At 50.1% G+C, this 15,186-nt stretch overlaps 5 protein-coding genes across 5 annotated transcripts; 3 read left to right on the top strand and 2 right to left on the bottom strand.

Moving 5' to 3' along the window:
• Positions 1 to 1,672: 1,672 nt before the first annotated feature.
• Positions 1,673 to 5,496, top strand: CkaCkLH20_02018 (CCCH zinc finger DNA binding protein; the record flags this gene model as incomplete). The annotated part of the gene is made up of 6 exons (XM_038884737.1): positions 1,673 to 1,759; positions 1,809 to 1,952; positions 2,008 to 2,055; positions 2,111 to 2,408; positions 2,471 to 2,875; positions 5,084 to 5,496. The coding sequence occupies 6 exons, from the start codon at positions 1,673 to 1,675 to the stop codon at positions 5,494 to 5,496; spliced, it is 1,395 nt and encodes a 464-aa protein (XP_038749525.1).
• A 467-nt stretch (positions 5,497 to 5,963) lies between these two features.
• Positions 5,964 to 7,347, bottom strand: CkaCkLH20_02019 (FAD-binding domain-containing protein; the record flags this gene model as incomplete). Its single annotated transcript, XM_038884738.1, has 5 exons — positions 5,964 to 6,492; positions 6,547 to 6,728; positions 6,787 to 6,873; positions 6,927 to 7,089; positions 7,157 to 7,347. The coding sequence occupies 5 exons, from the start codon at positions 7,345 to 7,347 to the stop codon at positions 5,964 to 5,966; spliced, it is 1,152 nt and encodes a 383-aa protein (XP_038749526.1).
• Positions 7,348 to 9,292: 1,945 nt separating this feature from the next.
• CkaCkLH20_02020 (uncharacterized protein) lies at positions 9,293 to 10,821 on the top strand (the record flags this gene model as incomplete). Its single annotated transcript, XM_038884739.1, has 7 exons — positions 9,293 to 9,481; positions 9,535 to 9,769; positions 9,829 to 9,969; positions 10,020 to 10,137; positions 10,184 to 10,252; positions 10,314 to 10,340; positions 10,398 to 10,821. The coding sequence occupies 7 exons, from the start codon at positions 9,293 to 9,295 to the stop codon at positions 10,819 to 10,821; spliced, it is 1,203 nt and encodes a 400-aa protein (XP_038749527.1).
• An 853-nt stretch (positions 10,822 to 11,674) lies between these two features.
• On the top strand, positions 11,675 to 12,865 carry CkaCkLH20_02021 (glucan 1, 3-beta-glucosidase; the record flags this gene model as incomplete). The annotated part of the gene is made up of 1 exon (XM_038884740.1): positions 11,675 to 12,865. One exon carries the CDS (start codon positions 11,675 to 11,677, stop codon positions 12,863 to 12,865), a length of 1,191 nt encoding a protein of 396 aa, XP_038749528.1.
• A 188-nt stretch (positions 12,866 to 13,053) lies between these two features.
• Positions 13,054 to 13,851, bottom strand: CkaCkLH20_02022 (uncharacterized protein; the record flags this gene model as incomplete). The annotated part of the gene is made up of 1 exon (XM_038884741.1): positions 13,054 to 13,851. The coding sequence occupies one exon, from the start codon at positions 13,849 to 13,851 to the stop codon at positions 13,054 to 13,056; it is 798 nt and encodes a 265-aa protein (XP_038749529.1).
• Between the last annotated feature and the right edge of the window lie 1,335 nt (positions 13,852 to 15,186).

Here is a 15,186-nt window from a genome sequence, read left to right on the forward strand (position 1 = left end):
AAAAGAGACCACGGAGTTGCATGTGATGTATTTGCCAGCTTGAGTTGAACTAAAGACAGGATGAGAGAGTCGGCGACAAGAAAAAGTGACAGGAGCTTCAAATCGGCCAAGAATATTCCACCTATTTCAACAGCAATCATGCGTAAAGGTATCAGTTTTTCAGAGGGAGAGCTCCGCATTTAAATAAGAACCCAACGCTCTGGTAAGGAGCACGAAGAAAAAACTTACCCGGCCGTACCCACTCGGACAGGCAATTCCGAAGTCGGCCAGTAACAATCACTGGATCATCGCCTCCGAGACGCCTTCGAAGACATCATCCTTGGTTTCTGAAATAACAGAACCGGCAAATTGTTTCATTGGGCCGGGTCCGGACAAGAAATGCAAAGCAGAACGTCTCCGCAGCGGGGAACGCCCAAACAATCTGCGACTTCTTCTGCGTCTGTCACCTCCACTTCAGGTTGAAATCAGGCACGATATTGGACAAGGGCGGCCTCCGGGTCTCCACTAAGGCTGCAATTCCCTTATCTAACATCTGGGACACCAGCGGGCTTTGGGCCTGGAATTCATGTGGGAAAAAATGGAAATTTTGCCGGGGCCGGATGCGGAGCGTGGGGGTTCCCAGGAGTGTTGGTTTTTGCTTGTGTCGGTGCCGGCCGAACGGGCAAAACGCCGAAGATGAAGGGCCCGAGGTCGGCCGGGACTGAGGCCGCCGAGACACTCTGAGCTCCGCCTTCGGACCCGCTACTGCCGGACGCCGCATGCCGTGACGCGGAAGAAGAGGTTATGACATACACAGCGCTTGCTTTGCAGTAATTCGCGAACTATGCTGTACACTCACTCATGCAGATCAGTGTGACTACGCTCTATTGCGAGTGACGGGTCATTAGCCAGAGTGTACGCACGGAGGAGCCATCTGTTCTGAACGCAGGTTTTCACCGCCAGGGACCTGAGGACTTGCAGCTGTCGCTGAGGCACAAATAGACAATGAATCTGTTGTTCGTACATGCCGCGTTTATCTAATTCGGTTGGTTCCCCGCATATTCGACAAATGATGTGTTCGCGAGGGGTCACGTCGAGGCCCTTTGGCAGGCCCAACCAACATGATGGCTGTGTTTCCCAAGGTTATCATGACTCCTGAGTTGATTCGCCTTGACCGCCTTGTATTGGTGAGAGGGTGCAAAGTGCATTATGCATGCCACATTTGGTCGCATCGACTCCCTTTGAGGACAATCTTGCCGACTTGAACCAGACCATTCGCCTTTCGGTACGCCTCGGCCACCTCTCATGTTGGCTGCCTCACAATTGACCTCATCTACTCAACCAAGACGAGGCAGACTGTAGCTTATTAAGGGCGCTTAAACCAGGGTTGCTGACCAACACCTAGGTAACCCATTGATGCGACCGGCCTAAGAGCTTGTCAGCCCATTCATGCTGTTGGTGCGGCCGGCGCCAACTCAACTCAAGGCAATTGGTGTAAGGGTTGTTTCGTTGGACAGCATGCGTCTCACACTCAATCTCTCAGTGACTATTTCGATTTGCTAGACTTGCTCACTGAGCACTTTTGGTTATATATATTTCGCAGACATCCTCTTATTTTCGAAACAATTTGGCGGTAGTTTCCAACAACAGTTGACGTGCAGCCATCTGTCAACACCAAGCCTTCCTGGCGGAAATGGCATCTCCACTTGTTGTTCAGAGCATGCAGGAGAAGTGGAAGGTCTGTGAGGAGCAAGAGGATCAGAAAAGATCATTGATTACGGTATGACCTCTAAATTTTATAAATATCCAGGACTTACTCACGTAAACAGGAGTTGTTCAATCACATAGAAAAGCTGTCTTTCAAGCTAAAAGAGTCAGAGCAAAGTCTTGATGAGAAGAATGTTTACATACAATCCATGCGAACTTACAAAACCGAGGCACAGAAGCAAATTGATGAGCTTCTTGCTGAGAAAGTATGTCAAAGGCTCACTTTAAACGTGTCTGGTCACGTAACGCTAACGATCACAGGACAACCATCGTTTTGCACTGGTGGTGATTGATGGCGACTGTATGCCTGTAGGTTCATTCTCTGCCCACTAATTTGGCATACGAACTAACGCAGCTTGTAAAGTTCAAGGATGATCTGGTCAAACAGGGCCTTGAAGGCGGCAAGATGGCTTCAGGCATGTTGAAGCAAGCAGTTCTGAAGGAACTTGCTGCTTTAGGCCCTAGTCTTTCACATCACTTACAAATTGTCATTCAAGTTTACGCCAACCTCAGAGGTCTGATCACAGCATACCATGGTTGTGGCATCTTGACCAGCTCTGAGGTAGTTGAAGAGTTTGTTCGGGGCTTCAACATGGGGGCCTCTCTGTGTGATTTCGTTGATGCGGGGAACGGAAAAGAATGTGCTGATGAGAAAGTGAAAGGTGTGAAGGAATCCCCATGCAGACTTGCAAGGCTATTTAATACGTTTACTGACCAGTATTAGCAAACTTTCAACTTGCCACAGACAATGTCCATTGCAAGCAGATCATCTTCGGGGGCTCAGGTGACAACGGGTACGCTCGCCTGCTTGGAGAACTTCTGGCAAACCCCGTCAAGCGAGATCAGGTTATCTTGCTTGAAGGGCCACCTTTCGAAAAGGAGCTAGCAGACATCAAGGGGAGGTTCAACGTCATGTCGTTTCCGGACATTTTCAGGAACCAGAAGCTCTCCAACGTCAAGCGCAGGGTTCCACTGCAGCTCACACCTCCATCAACACCATCGGTTGGTTACGCAGCAGCTGCCGCGAAGGGTTCATCTACAGCGGAGAGTCCACATTCAGTCGGTTCTCAAAGTGCCGCGCCGCTCGCTCTGATTCTGCCTCTGGCCGGTGTGCTTCGCAACAAGGCAGGTCAGCGTGTCGATGCACCTCTCAATTGTACCTGGCGAGAGGTAATCATGATGAAGAACAAGAAGCTGTGCAACATTTTCCATTTTCGCGGAAGCTGTCCATACCTCAGCAAATTCGGCAAATGCCAATATCGACATGGTCCGAAGTTGTTAGAAAGAGATCTCCAGGCTCTTTGCGCGGTTGCCAGGCAGTCCCCTTGTCCGTTTGGGTTGAGTTGCAGTGATGCAGACTGCATACTTGGCCATGAATGCCCAAGGGACAATTGCACTGGCACGGACTGTAGGTTCTCTTTCGAGTTACACAATGTTAAGAAGGACGGCATAAATTGAGTGCTTGAGGGACTCGACACTACTGAACCAAGAGGTCTAGTTGATATTCCGGGAAAGAGAGTTCAAGCCATTTGAAATATCGAGATGATGGCTCGTTGCCTGGTATTGTGTCTGGCTGAAGTATGAGAGTAATTCGGTTTCGAATCGCTCAGCCGTCGAGAGCTACGATGAAATTCAAGGGAAATATCCGCTATGCTTGAGTCGTAATGAATTGAAAACCGATGGAAAATCAGACGTTCAGTTTACAAGAATTTGGCGACGAAAATGATTATTGTTCGGGTTGATTTCAACCAACTCAAAAAGGGAAGTTGCTTAGAAAATGACTCACTTGAAGCTGTCGTGATGAGATGACCAGGGGCCCGGCCCACCCCGCCAGATGTTTTGGGACGATGACCAATCATCATGAACGCTTTCGTCTGATTTGGTGATGATGCAGAATGAATCATAACAGACCATGTCGCATTCGGCGGTCTTGACCGGAGGTCGCCAGGGGTTCCTGGGACTTTGGTCTGTCTGTGCGAAATCTTAAAGTCCATAAACATGCGTCCAGTTCCGTCTATCATGTGCGAGAGATAAACTGTATCAAGTCGTCTGACTTTTTCATCGTTTTCTCCTGGGAACTCCTCAAAATCAAAGTCACCACATCATACGATTCAGAAAATGACGGCCGGAACCGGGGAACCAGCAACGGCCGGGCATTACAGTGTCCTTGCAACCCGCAGAATATTCCCAAAAACGCCAGCCACCGAGCCAACCATATCGAAACTGTCAATCATTGACGCAACCGTCGCTCGATTCACGCCAACGGCTGCGATATGGCTTTACGACAGAAGCGAAAAGATTCAACTGCCTTTTCCAGAGCTTTGCGAAACCCTTGGCCTCGCACTCAGCGATACGTTGGACGATTATCCTCATTTTGCCGGCCAAATTCAGTGGGCAACGAAGGAGCTGGTCAAAAATGATGCAGTTCCGCGCCATCTTGGTCGCCCGGTAGTCCATCACGGCTCTTCAGACGACCCAGGAGTAGACCTGAGTATCGTTGAATACGACCTGAACTTGGAGGAAGTCGTACCCAGCAGAGCTGAAAGGGCGGAAAGTCTGAAAGTGTGGAACGCAAGCGACTTTCGACAGAGCGACTTTCTCCCCGACGCAAAGATCGCCCTATCCTCTCTCAGCTCCATGGACGGACTGCCAAGTATGGCTATTCAACTCACGAGATTCAAGTGCGGAGGTATCGGAGTCAGCTGCATGATTGCGCACCCGCTAGCAGACGCCGTGTGCTTGATGAACTTCATGAACTCTTGGGCAGCTAGATCAAGAGCCTTACTGAGTCGTGAGTCTTCGACTATCAGCGCAGAGCTGCCAAAACCAATATTTGACCCGACTTTACTCGATCAAGTTGCCGGTCTCAGTCCCGGCAGTCCACCCGACGCCCTTCAAGTTGAAAAGGCACGTTCTTTACCAATGCACCGATTCGACTGGTGGGCAGAGGATGCCCCTGGCTTTCCTGCGGGGACGAAATCTTCTACCCAAGTCACAATGCCACCCCCGGAGGAACTGGAAACAATGACTCTCAGCCCTTCATCATTCCCACCTTGGCCAACATGGGACATGGCAGCCCCAGTCGATCACTATCAGATACGATTCACTGCGGAAGAGGTTACAAGGATGAAGCAGGCTGCACAAAAAAGCCTGCCAGACAACATCAGGACGTGCCACATCTCTCGACTGGATGCGGTGTTGGCCCATATCTGGATTCTCATAAACCGCGCGCGAGGACATCAACATCTCCAAGACAACGTCTATCTGGATATCACGCTCGGTCTAAGACCAAGACTACAGCCTCCACTGCCTGAAACATTCGTTGGATCTCCTCTAGCCATTGGATACGTCAAGAAGAAAGCCAGCGACGCCGCTTCACTTGAACTTGGTGAGATTGCTGCTGCGATCAGACACATGACGGAGCGCTTTACGCCCGATGCTGTCGCTGCCTACATACACGATGCGGCACACGAGGTCAGTCCGCAAAGACTATGGCAAGCCTTCCTTGGTACACATCATACGCTTGTGACATCCTGGGTGAGGGCCAAGGCTTATGAGCTCGATTTCTTCGGGACGCAGGATTTGGCGAGGTACGTACAGGGAGTCATGCCCAAGATTGATGGACTCGTTCAAATCATGGACGTTGCACATACTGGGGATTTCGACGTCAGCATCTGCATTCGGCGTGAGGCTATGGCTCGGTTCTTGAAAGATCCTTCGCTCCGGGAATATGATATCTCAACTTCATAGTGTGGCTAGTAAGCTGATAAGGATCTTGTTTCTTTGCAAGTAAAGACTCACAGTCCAGTAGCTTCACACACGAGGCAGCCTATAGCAGTACAGGCAAAAGGCTTCACCGCAAAAGACTAATAAGTTATGACTAAATGCTTTTCTCCGTGTTTGATTTCACTATGATCATTGAGATATACTCGCAACATTAGACCAATAAATGCGACATTCGACCTCAGGAATCTCAAGTATTAGGGACGACATTTCGACAGGTAATTCTCATTAGAAACGAATTACTGGTCGTCTTCATTATTCCTCCAATTCTTGATCCGTCCACTCTACAGATATTTGTATGTACATCAAACCTACCAATGAGACGCGGTGTTCTCAGAGATAGCTGTGGAAATATGTATGATGAAGAGAATAGTCGTAAGATACAGGAACGCTGAATCTTTTCCATGAACCATACAAATACTGACTGCGTGTGCTTAGGCGTAGACGTAGCACAGAGGTCCGCCAATAGTGTTCAACAGTTCACTGATGGTTCGCTTCTCTGCGTTAACGCCCAAGTTGATGACGTCTTCGACAGTCGCATCGCGACTCGCTGGCCTGTTGTTGATGGTGATGGTGCCAGCAATGTCGAAGGCGCTCCACAGATGCAGTGCTTGCCAAAGCCAGTAGACGCGATCGACCATAGCATGGTGAAGAAAGAAAGTAGGGTCGACGGGGGAAGAGTAGAGATCACTTGCTTCGCCGTTGACGGAGAAGTGCCCAGCAGCGTGCATGCCGAGGAAGCCATCTGAGAAGCGTCCTTGAAGCTCGTTTTGGAAAAGCTCAATACTCCTTGAGGCTGCTCCAACGGTGATGTTGAGCATGTTCTCGTTGGTCATCCAGGTCGACATGACGTATGAGTTGAGGTCGCGGCTCAAGCACCGAGGGTTGTGGCCGAGTCTGCCGTTGGGGTTTGCTTCCAGGCCGTCCATGCCGGGGTTCACGGGACCGAGATTGACCGTCATACTGGATAATGGTTAGCACTGAGAGCAGATCGAGGTTACCGGCAGTAGGACTCACTTGACGAAAGGTCCGCTCTCAACGCATCCACCGCCGTTGCCAGATGGCAGAGGAATGGCACCGGCACCGCTAACGCTGCCATTATGTTGGAGGAAGACACCGTCACCGCTCATGCTTGTATCACTACCATCGAAGACCGGGGACTTGGTAAGGTCGTCCTGGTACTTGAGCCAGTTCCAGTACTGGCAGTCAAAGTTAGATAGGCAGAGAAGCGTTCGACATCGAATCATCCGAACTTACTGGTTGTGATCCCTTGTATCCGCACTCGTTCCGAAGAGCCTCCTCGTAGGCCCAAACGAAATACCGGTGCCATGTCAGAAAATTCCCCTTGCCCACATTGTTAGTATCTCGCCACAATGGTGAACATCAGGCCTACTTACAGTGCCGTGGATCGTAGTGGTCTGGTTGATGTGGACGGCGACAAAGTCATCGTAGCGGTTTCTTGCGCCGGGCGCAAACTCCGGGTCGGATTTCGAAGGCGACGTCAACATGCATTGAACAGCGCTGAGGTACTCTTTCTTTTCCTTGGCCGAGAAAGCCTCCCTTCACACGCATATTAGCATCTGCAAAGTCCCCGCAATCTTCGCGGTACTGCGGGGGAAGTACGAACCAGTCCCGACGGTAACGCGCATTGAAGATGTTACAGCTGCTACGCTTGTTGACCGCACTCGGCTCAGCCCTGAGGGCCTCCATAGCTTGTGCCTGGAGATCCGTAAGGACATCTCGAGCTGCAACGGGAGAGGCGAGAACCGGCGCGCTCAACAGCCCAACGGCTGCGGCCACGACGCTGATGGGATGCATTGCTAACGGGTGTTCGTGTTTGAGAGAAACGAGCAGAATGCAGGGTAAGCGCGTGCGAACAAGGAGGAGGTGTGGTCCTGAGTTACGTTTGCCACACAGGACTGATCTCCCGTAAGCACTGAGAACGCGTAAGAATCGAGGGCGGTGGGAGCGGGATTGACGGTCCGGAACTGAGTTCGAAGTCCAAGAGAAAGTCCAAGTCGGTCCGCCAGAGGGACAACGACCCTCGCTAGCTATATACACGGATGCCTGTCGGACGTTGAGAATATATTAAAATCCGTCGTCTAGCGCCTCCGGAGGCTGTCTGCAGGGCTCCGGATCCGCGCCGCGGACATGCTAGCCACACTGGGCGGGACGGCAGTCTGTGCTCGTAGGGTAGGATTCGCTGGGAGGGGGCGAAATAGAGTGAGGATAGCAAATCGAACGGTTTTAAGCGGCGGGCGAGAGTCGAAAATTCGATAGCCCAGATCCGGGGCCCACGATGCTGGGATGTTGGGATGTAACCCTCCTCGGTCAAGAGAGGTGGATGAGATGCAGGGGATGGATGTCTCCGCTGTTGCCACCAATCGAGGCGAACAAAAAGAATGGAAATCGGAAATAATTGATAACGAATTCAAAGAGAAATGTGGCCAACAGTTCACGGCTTCATGACTGAAGGTTCTCACATCAAACATCATATTCGATGTTCAAGAAACAGGCCAAACCGATCCATATGCCACATAAGCTTAAAGCCAAACCATCGCAGCTAAAGCGCAAATGGTTCATCCCAACTTAGTTACGTACAGAGAAAACGACAGTGTCCATTTTGTCGGCCACAATTCGCCTCCACATAGTCCGCTTTCAACCTCGGGGATGATCAACCGATCCACGACAGATCACATTCTGGCGTGGTTTGATATTCCACCGTCCCGCCCGCCGGCCCTTGGCATGCATACCATGGCGTCGGAAAGACAGCCCTCTCTGGCTCTGGTAGGTGAAAGAGCCAGTCGGTAAATCACAGGCGGCCGACTCCGTCGCTGTTGTTCCTTTCTTCGTAGGTCTGCCGTGGTCGTCAAGATCTGGTTGAGCATGCCCTTGGCCTTCCGGTAATTTCACGTTTCCCTCCGAGTCTAGGGCAAAACGACCACCGTGTCTGCTGGACCGGCCAAACCTAGAAGGTGAAGGACCAATATTCCACGCCTCCGCCACAATGCACCAGGTAACAAATCTACAATCAAACGTGATTACTTTCTGTCTTGTGACTTCTTTTCCGTATGGTTCCCTGAGTCCGCCTGGCCGCTCCGGATAGTCGGGTCATATCTATGACTTCAACTAGACATGTGCTAGCTTTTGCATGCGGGAGTCGGTACAGAAAATGCACGCCTGCGGCACCGTAATGTGGGAGTCATCCTTGCTATCTTCCCTGGTACCTCCTATGCGATTTGACCACTCACATGTTCCATCGATGATCCTGCAAACCAGCGTAATTATTCCAGACTCCACCCCGATGCGTGGAACACTCCGGCCGAAGAATATCTGTTCGAAGTTTCGACACCTTCTGTTCTGATAAGATGGATTTTATTCCTCACCCTGCATTGGAACACAGTATAGAGACCATGGGTCGCACGACACCTTCTCGGTCCGGCTGGGCCACGACAGCAGTTTCTCCAGTTCCTCTAAGCGACCGTTACCGAGTGACGCATCCCTAATTATTTCAGTTTCGGGATATCCCTTTTTGTCCCATGTGTCCTGCATAATAGAGGAGTGGTGTGGTTCCGAGGTTTCCTTATGAATCTCAATCTCGTCGGGGCCGAAGGGCTGAAGATGCTTAAAATATTGCGCCGACCCCCTCGCTGCCCCCAGTGCCCCCTCTCTTGATCTTCGTAGCTCTTTTTTGATTCCGATTCTTCCAGTCCCCGTGCCTTTCCTTACCGCGCCGCGCCGCGCCGTCGACAGAGCCGCCGGTATGTCTTCGACCATGTCCACAACGGCGGTGGACCCGGAACGTGCCAAGGAGAGCAATACTGTTATGATCATAGCCGTCACCGGGTCGTTCCACCTCATCGCCCTTATCTTTGTCTCTCTTCGAACATACACCCGGGCAGCTATTGTCAAGACAATAGGAATCGATGATTACATGATGATCATGGCCGCGGTAAGACGGCCCTGGTAGTTCGGTGCCTCGGCCCCTATGCTGACCCTCTTCAGCTATGTGCGTTGGGTGGAGGTATGGTGACATTTATCATCCAAGCGTTTTACGGACTTGGAAAACACAAAGATACAATCAGCACGGCCGACAATGTCGAGTTTTCCAAAGTTGGCTTTTTCCAGTCAATCATTTCGGCTATTGCTGCCCTAGCCTTCCTCAAAATATCAATTGCACTATCACTGCTGCGGTTGAGCAAGAACTCCTGGTATTCCCGGTCTTTGTGGGCACTCATCGGTAATATTTTAAGATATTTGTAAATTCTCTCCATTCTGAATTGCAACTAACATTTACAGTTTTTGTTGTGCTATACACAATAATGGCCTGGCTGAGCTTCTTCTTGTATTGCACGCCACTGGCGGGTTACTGGGACAAGAGCCTCAAGCCTAAGACATATGGTATCAAGTTGTTCGTCAACTTTGCTCTCATCAACACTGGTAAATGCTCCTGCCATTCTCTAACAGTAGTCTTTGCTGATTTGGATCAGCTTTCAACATCTTCACCGACGTTTGCTTCGCTACACTGCCCATTCCTATCATCTGGGTCCTGCAGATGAAGCTGCGCACACGCGTCTACCTCATTGGGGTACTCAGTTTGGGATACTTGTAAGACTACCAGGAGATTCATCTAGCATCATACTGACCGTGTCAGTGCTGTCATCATGGGAATAATCAAGGCGGTCTATCAAATTGCACAACCCGGTAACAAAGACGGAACGTTGTATGTTCAATTCCATTGAGACATTGAAGGCAACATGGCTGACAACCAAACCTACACATAGCTACCAGAGCGTCCAATTTTGGGGATTGTAAGTGTCTCGCCAAACACATCTCGTTCCCGACATTGACTAACGAGTCGCCCGCAGCCTTCAGCTCAATCTCGGCATCATCGCCGCCTGCGCACCCGCCATCAAGCCCCTGGTAGGCAGAGCCCTCAAGATATCTTCGAGTCGTCGGTACAAGAGCGACAACCTTTACGAGAACCGATACCCCACGGGCCGAACCGGTAGAACTGGAAACGTCACGACGAACGCTCGAAGACATGGATACAGGGAACAAGGGAGCCAGGGCGCGCCGGAATTCGAGCTTGAAGAGACACCGTTCTCCCCAGGCCCAGAGCTGTACAGGACGAGCATCAAGGGAGGGAACCATCCGGCCGCAGTGGCGGTGTATCAAAAGAAGGACAGTTTTGGTGACCGGTCAGGGAGCGAAGAGATGATATTGGAGGCCGCAGGGAATTTCCAGAACCGCGGTATTATGAGAACGACAGAGGTGTCAATACAACGCTAAGGTTTAGGAGATCCATGTATACGCACCGCATCTTACACACTTTACGATTGAAATGAGAGTATCTAAGTATGAAAGTCACCAACCTTCTCTTACGCCAGATTCCTTGTCCTTGAGGGTTTTTTTTATACTGGACCCTGAGCACTCCTGTAGAGGCAACTGATTCGGTCGGTAAGGATTTACCACATCTTCGCCTCTGTAAAACGTACTTGGGAAAGGGATTCCACATATTCATGTCAATGCGACATCCCTCCCGTGTTCCTTTGTTCGTGAGATAGGCCAGGTTTGTGAATATTCGAAAGCAAAACTTTTCGTGGCTCAGGGAGCCTGGGGACTGTTGGCCGTTTAGACTTTCGATAGGGGACAGGGTGAAATGTTTGGTGACAGTTGGGGCAGATTCAAGGAGTTCCCAGTACATCGGCTTTGTCTCTTGCCGATGTTAAATTTGAACACTATCTTTGTGACCATCCGGATGTTGGCACAGCAATTGTTAGTGAGCAAACCAACTTGTACTCAAAAGTTCTATTGCGGCTCCTGTTGTTGTCTGTTGCTGTGCCCTCGTCTGCCACAACAGTATGTAGCGTTGCAGTGTATCATAGCTTTTGAGATCAAAGACACCCACAAATAGAGAATTCAACATATTCACAGTGCTTTGTGGCTGATTGAGTGTTCATATCCTTGGACATAGTATATGTTAGTGACTCACTGCTCTAGCGGCGCATAAAGTTGACAATATAAGAACGTCCCCGTAATTTCTATCCATGCTAACATACTCCGCTTCAACATTGAATCAACACCGCGACGAGGAACACCGCAACGTCAGCCAAGCAGAGTAACAACCACCAGCGCATCAGCCATGATGCACCTACCTTTCTTGTGCTTTTTCTTTGCACTCATACCACTATGCATTCGTGCCGAAAATATCCTTGGTTTCAACTCAGGCGCTAGACTCGCAGAAACCAATCTAGTCAAGACAGAACAGGATTACCTTGACGAGTTCGAGCTTGCTCCTCGTCTTGATGGCACGAACGGAATTTTCAACAGCGTCAGATTATTCACGATGTTGAGGGAGTACGACTCACCCAACCCATACGGAAGAATCGAGCTCAACCCGGCAATCAAGGCGGCCATTGACACAAACACCACCATCCTGCTCGGTATCTGGTGCTCGGGCACCGCCAATATTCAGGAACAGCTAAACGCCTTGAAGCTTGCTGACGAACAGTTTGGGTCCAGCCTAAAGGACTTAGTGGTCGGCATCTCGGTCGGTAACGAGGACATAATGCGTTATGAGGAACGTAAGAAGAACCCCGAGAGCGATGTGGGAAAACCCATGGAGGCGATCATCAAATACGTCGAAGACGTTCGGCGGACGATCAAAGGCACGAGCCTGGAAAGCAAGCCAGTTGGTCATGCTGAACCATGGAAAATCTTCACAGAGCAGAGATTCAAAAACCTCACTCAGACCATTGACTTTTGGGGGGCAAATATCTACCCATTTTACCAAAACGATGGAAATGACGCCAACATGGCTCAGAAGTTCGGCGAGGCCTTCTTCTTGCTGAAAGCCACCGCGAATGAATACGGAAAGCCTGTCTGGATTACCGAAACGGGCTGGCCAGTCGCTGGATCTAAATCTGGGAATGGCCCTGCGACTGCCGGTATCGAGAACGCTGCACGATACTGGCAGGAAGTAGGATGTCAGCTGTTTAACGGAACATTCGAGGACACCAATGTCTGGTGGTACAACCTACGAGATTCGAACTCGGGCATCAAGAACAGATTTGCGGTAGCCGGGGATCTCCAGACACCGGTTTTCCCACTGGCTTGCGACAATGCAAAGAGTCAAGATACTCTGCCATCACAAAGTACGCTTTGTGGAAGCCCGTCAGTCGCAACATCCGTTGCCGAGCGGGATGTGGCCTCAGTTACTACCACTCGACCTCCTAGCACCACTGATGAGTGTCCCGAGTCTGCAACCTGCACGGTCACGATCACCGTTCCAGGAACTACAGTTATACACACTCAAGCAGTGACCAAAACCTGATAAGAGAGCTGGTAATCACGTGTGGCGTTTATTGTCTGTACATACAAATATTTAGCAAATTGAAGATTGAAGATTATGGGCTGCCCAATATGGTAGCGAATTTAACGTGTGTTAGCCACAATTGCTTTCAGTCTTTTATCAAGTTGACCAGGGTAAAAACTCACATTGAATGTTCTGCATACATATAATCAAACTTCGATGCTTTCCTTGCCGAATCTCAGACTCTGGGGGTGGATTTCACCAGTTTCCTCCATTTCCTCCCACCATGGCAATTTCTGGAACCTCCCCCACCACTCCCTAAGTCGCTCCAAGCCTTCCCCCTCAATAACATCAACCTCGTAAGCCAACCATATGTACCGAATCCATCCCGCAAGACATACATCGGCAAGGCCAGGTCCATCGATGCCGGGAGTCAGCCATCCCGTCTTACTCAAAGAGTCCTGTGCCCACTTCTGCATCTTGAGCAGACACTTGTTCATCTGAGCTTTGGCATTCAGAGCTGCCTTATGATCTCTTTCAGCATCATCCAGACCAGCGAATCTGCATGCGATGGGGGATGCATGACGAAGGTAGTAGCTGAAGTCGTCCTGCGCAGCATTGATGGCCAGAATGATATCCCCCATGACGGCCTTGTCGACGGGGTCGGAGCTTTGAAGGGCGGGAAACTCCGGGAAATTATCCTCGAAATAAGCTGGGATCGCAGTACTTTCGTGAATCCAGGTAGTCGTGTTACTACCAGCGTCGACGATCCGCAGGCACGGTGTGCTCTTGTCGGAAGGTTTAGGATCATCGACGTCCACGGACTCAAGCTTCTGAGTGTCGACATTGTAATTGATGAGGTTGATTCTGAGCGATGGTATGGCAGTCTTGCCCTGAAGAATGTCGCTGGGGGTTGCCAAGCCTTTGATGAGAAGGTAGTAGACGACGCGACGGGGATAAAACCCCTTCGGCCAGAGGAATAGGGTGTGCTTAGACAAAGTCGCCATGATTTAGTTCTTTTGAGAAAATGCAAGTTGTTGAAAAACTTGAGTTATGCTTCAGAAAACGGTAGGAATAATATTCAAAGTGCTGCTTTCCTTGCAATCCAGATGACCACAAGATCGCAGTCGTGATATTTATAACCATCAGTCGGAAACTTTTGGCGTAGTCGAGCATTCCTTTTCTTTTGGATCATGAGCAAGTTTCGATTACATTCATCCTCAATGACACACGAATGGATCCCATCTGCCAATCACGGGCACGCCTACGGAGCAGAATACCGGAGGTGAGCGGTGCCCGGAGACTTTTTCGCCGACTTTCGGGCCCCACTCCGCATTTGTCTCCGAGGACCTCCAGGTTCTCACCGGAAATGCGCCTCATGTCCTCCGGCTTCCTCGAATCCTCTCAGTCTGCATCATATTTGTGCATATTCCCAAGCGCTCCCACGTCTTATTTACCTGAGTAAGCAGGTAATGACCCAAGTAATAGCCGCCCGGTTGTCTGCTCCGTACTGGTATTTACCAAATTATCTATATGACCCACTATCTCCGCAATCGCCCTTCCGACCCCGGACCCATAGTTTCCCGCCAGGGTCCCACCGGTCCGGCTCCGCGATCACCATCATACCATCATTGGCTATTAGTAGAGCAATTTGGACGACTAGGTAAGTACGTGCCAGCGTTGAAAGTTAAAAGGAGAAAAAGACTGGGCTGAGTGAACTGCGACTGTGAGTTTTCTCTTTCTGAATCCTTGGGGTCTATGTGCCATGCAGGATTGAGGTGGTAGTGGTGGCTTTTCCTCGGATATCGATTGCGCTATCAAAGCGTCTGATGTCGTTATGAACCCAAACCTGCAAGGAAGATGATTGATTTTGCCCGCGTTTACTTCATCTGGAAGGTAGCCAATCAATTCAAGACCCTAAAACTCGATTTTGGTCTTCCAACAAGATTTCTTTAGTTCTTCCAGCGGCGTGTCCGCCCGTGCCCAGCCTTACGCGTAAGTGATGTTGTGATCGCTACGGAGATGATTTCTATCAACCTCAAGTTTTAGCCAACATTCGTAGGTCTTACCCAATATCAATGAATGAAATCACGTGGCTCTGTGCTTGTTATGTTCTTTCTGAAAGCCACCAGAGAAACTAACAGCTCTTGTCTTTCTACCTGATCCTGTACGTGTTTTCTTTCTGGAGCAATTGGATCTTGTCGGGTACGTGTAGCGTTATCACCAAAGACCATCTGGCTAACTCCCGAGCTGTTGCATGTTTTCAACAAGAACGCGTCTCTTACCGGTGGTTTAGCCATTTACGGTAGATGTCGTCATTTGCCTTCGGTGTCACTACATCG

This window comes from Colletotrichum karsti (assembly GCF_011947395.1).
Source record: "Colletotrichum karsti strain CkLH20 chromosome Unknown Scaffold5, whole genome shotgun sequence".
In the NCBI taxonomy this organism is placed as follows: Eukaryota; Fungi; Ascomycota; class Sordariomycetes; order Glomerellales; family Glomerellaceae; genus Colletotrichum; species Colletotrichum karsti.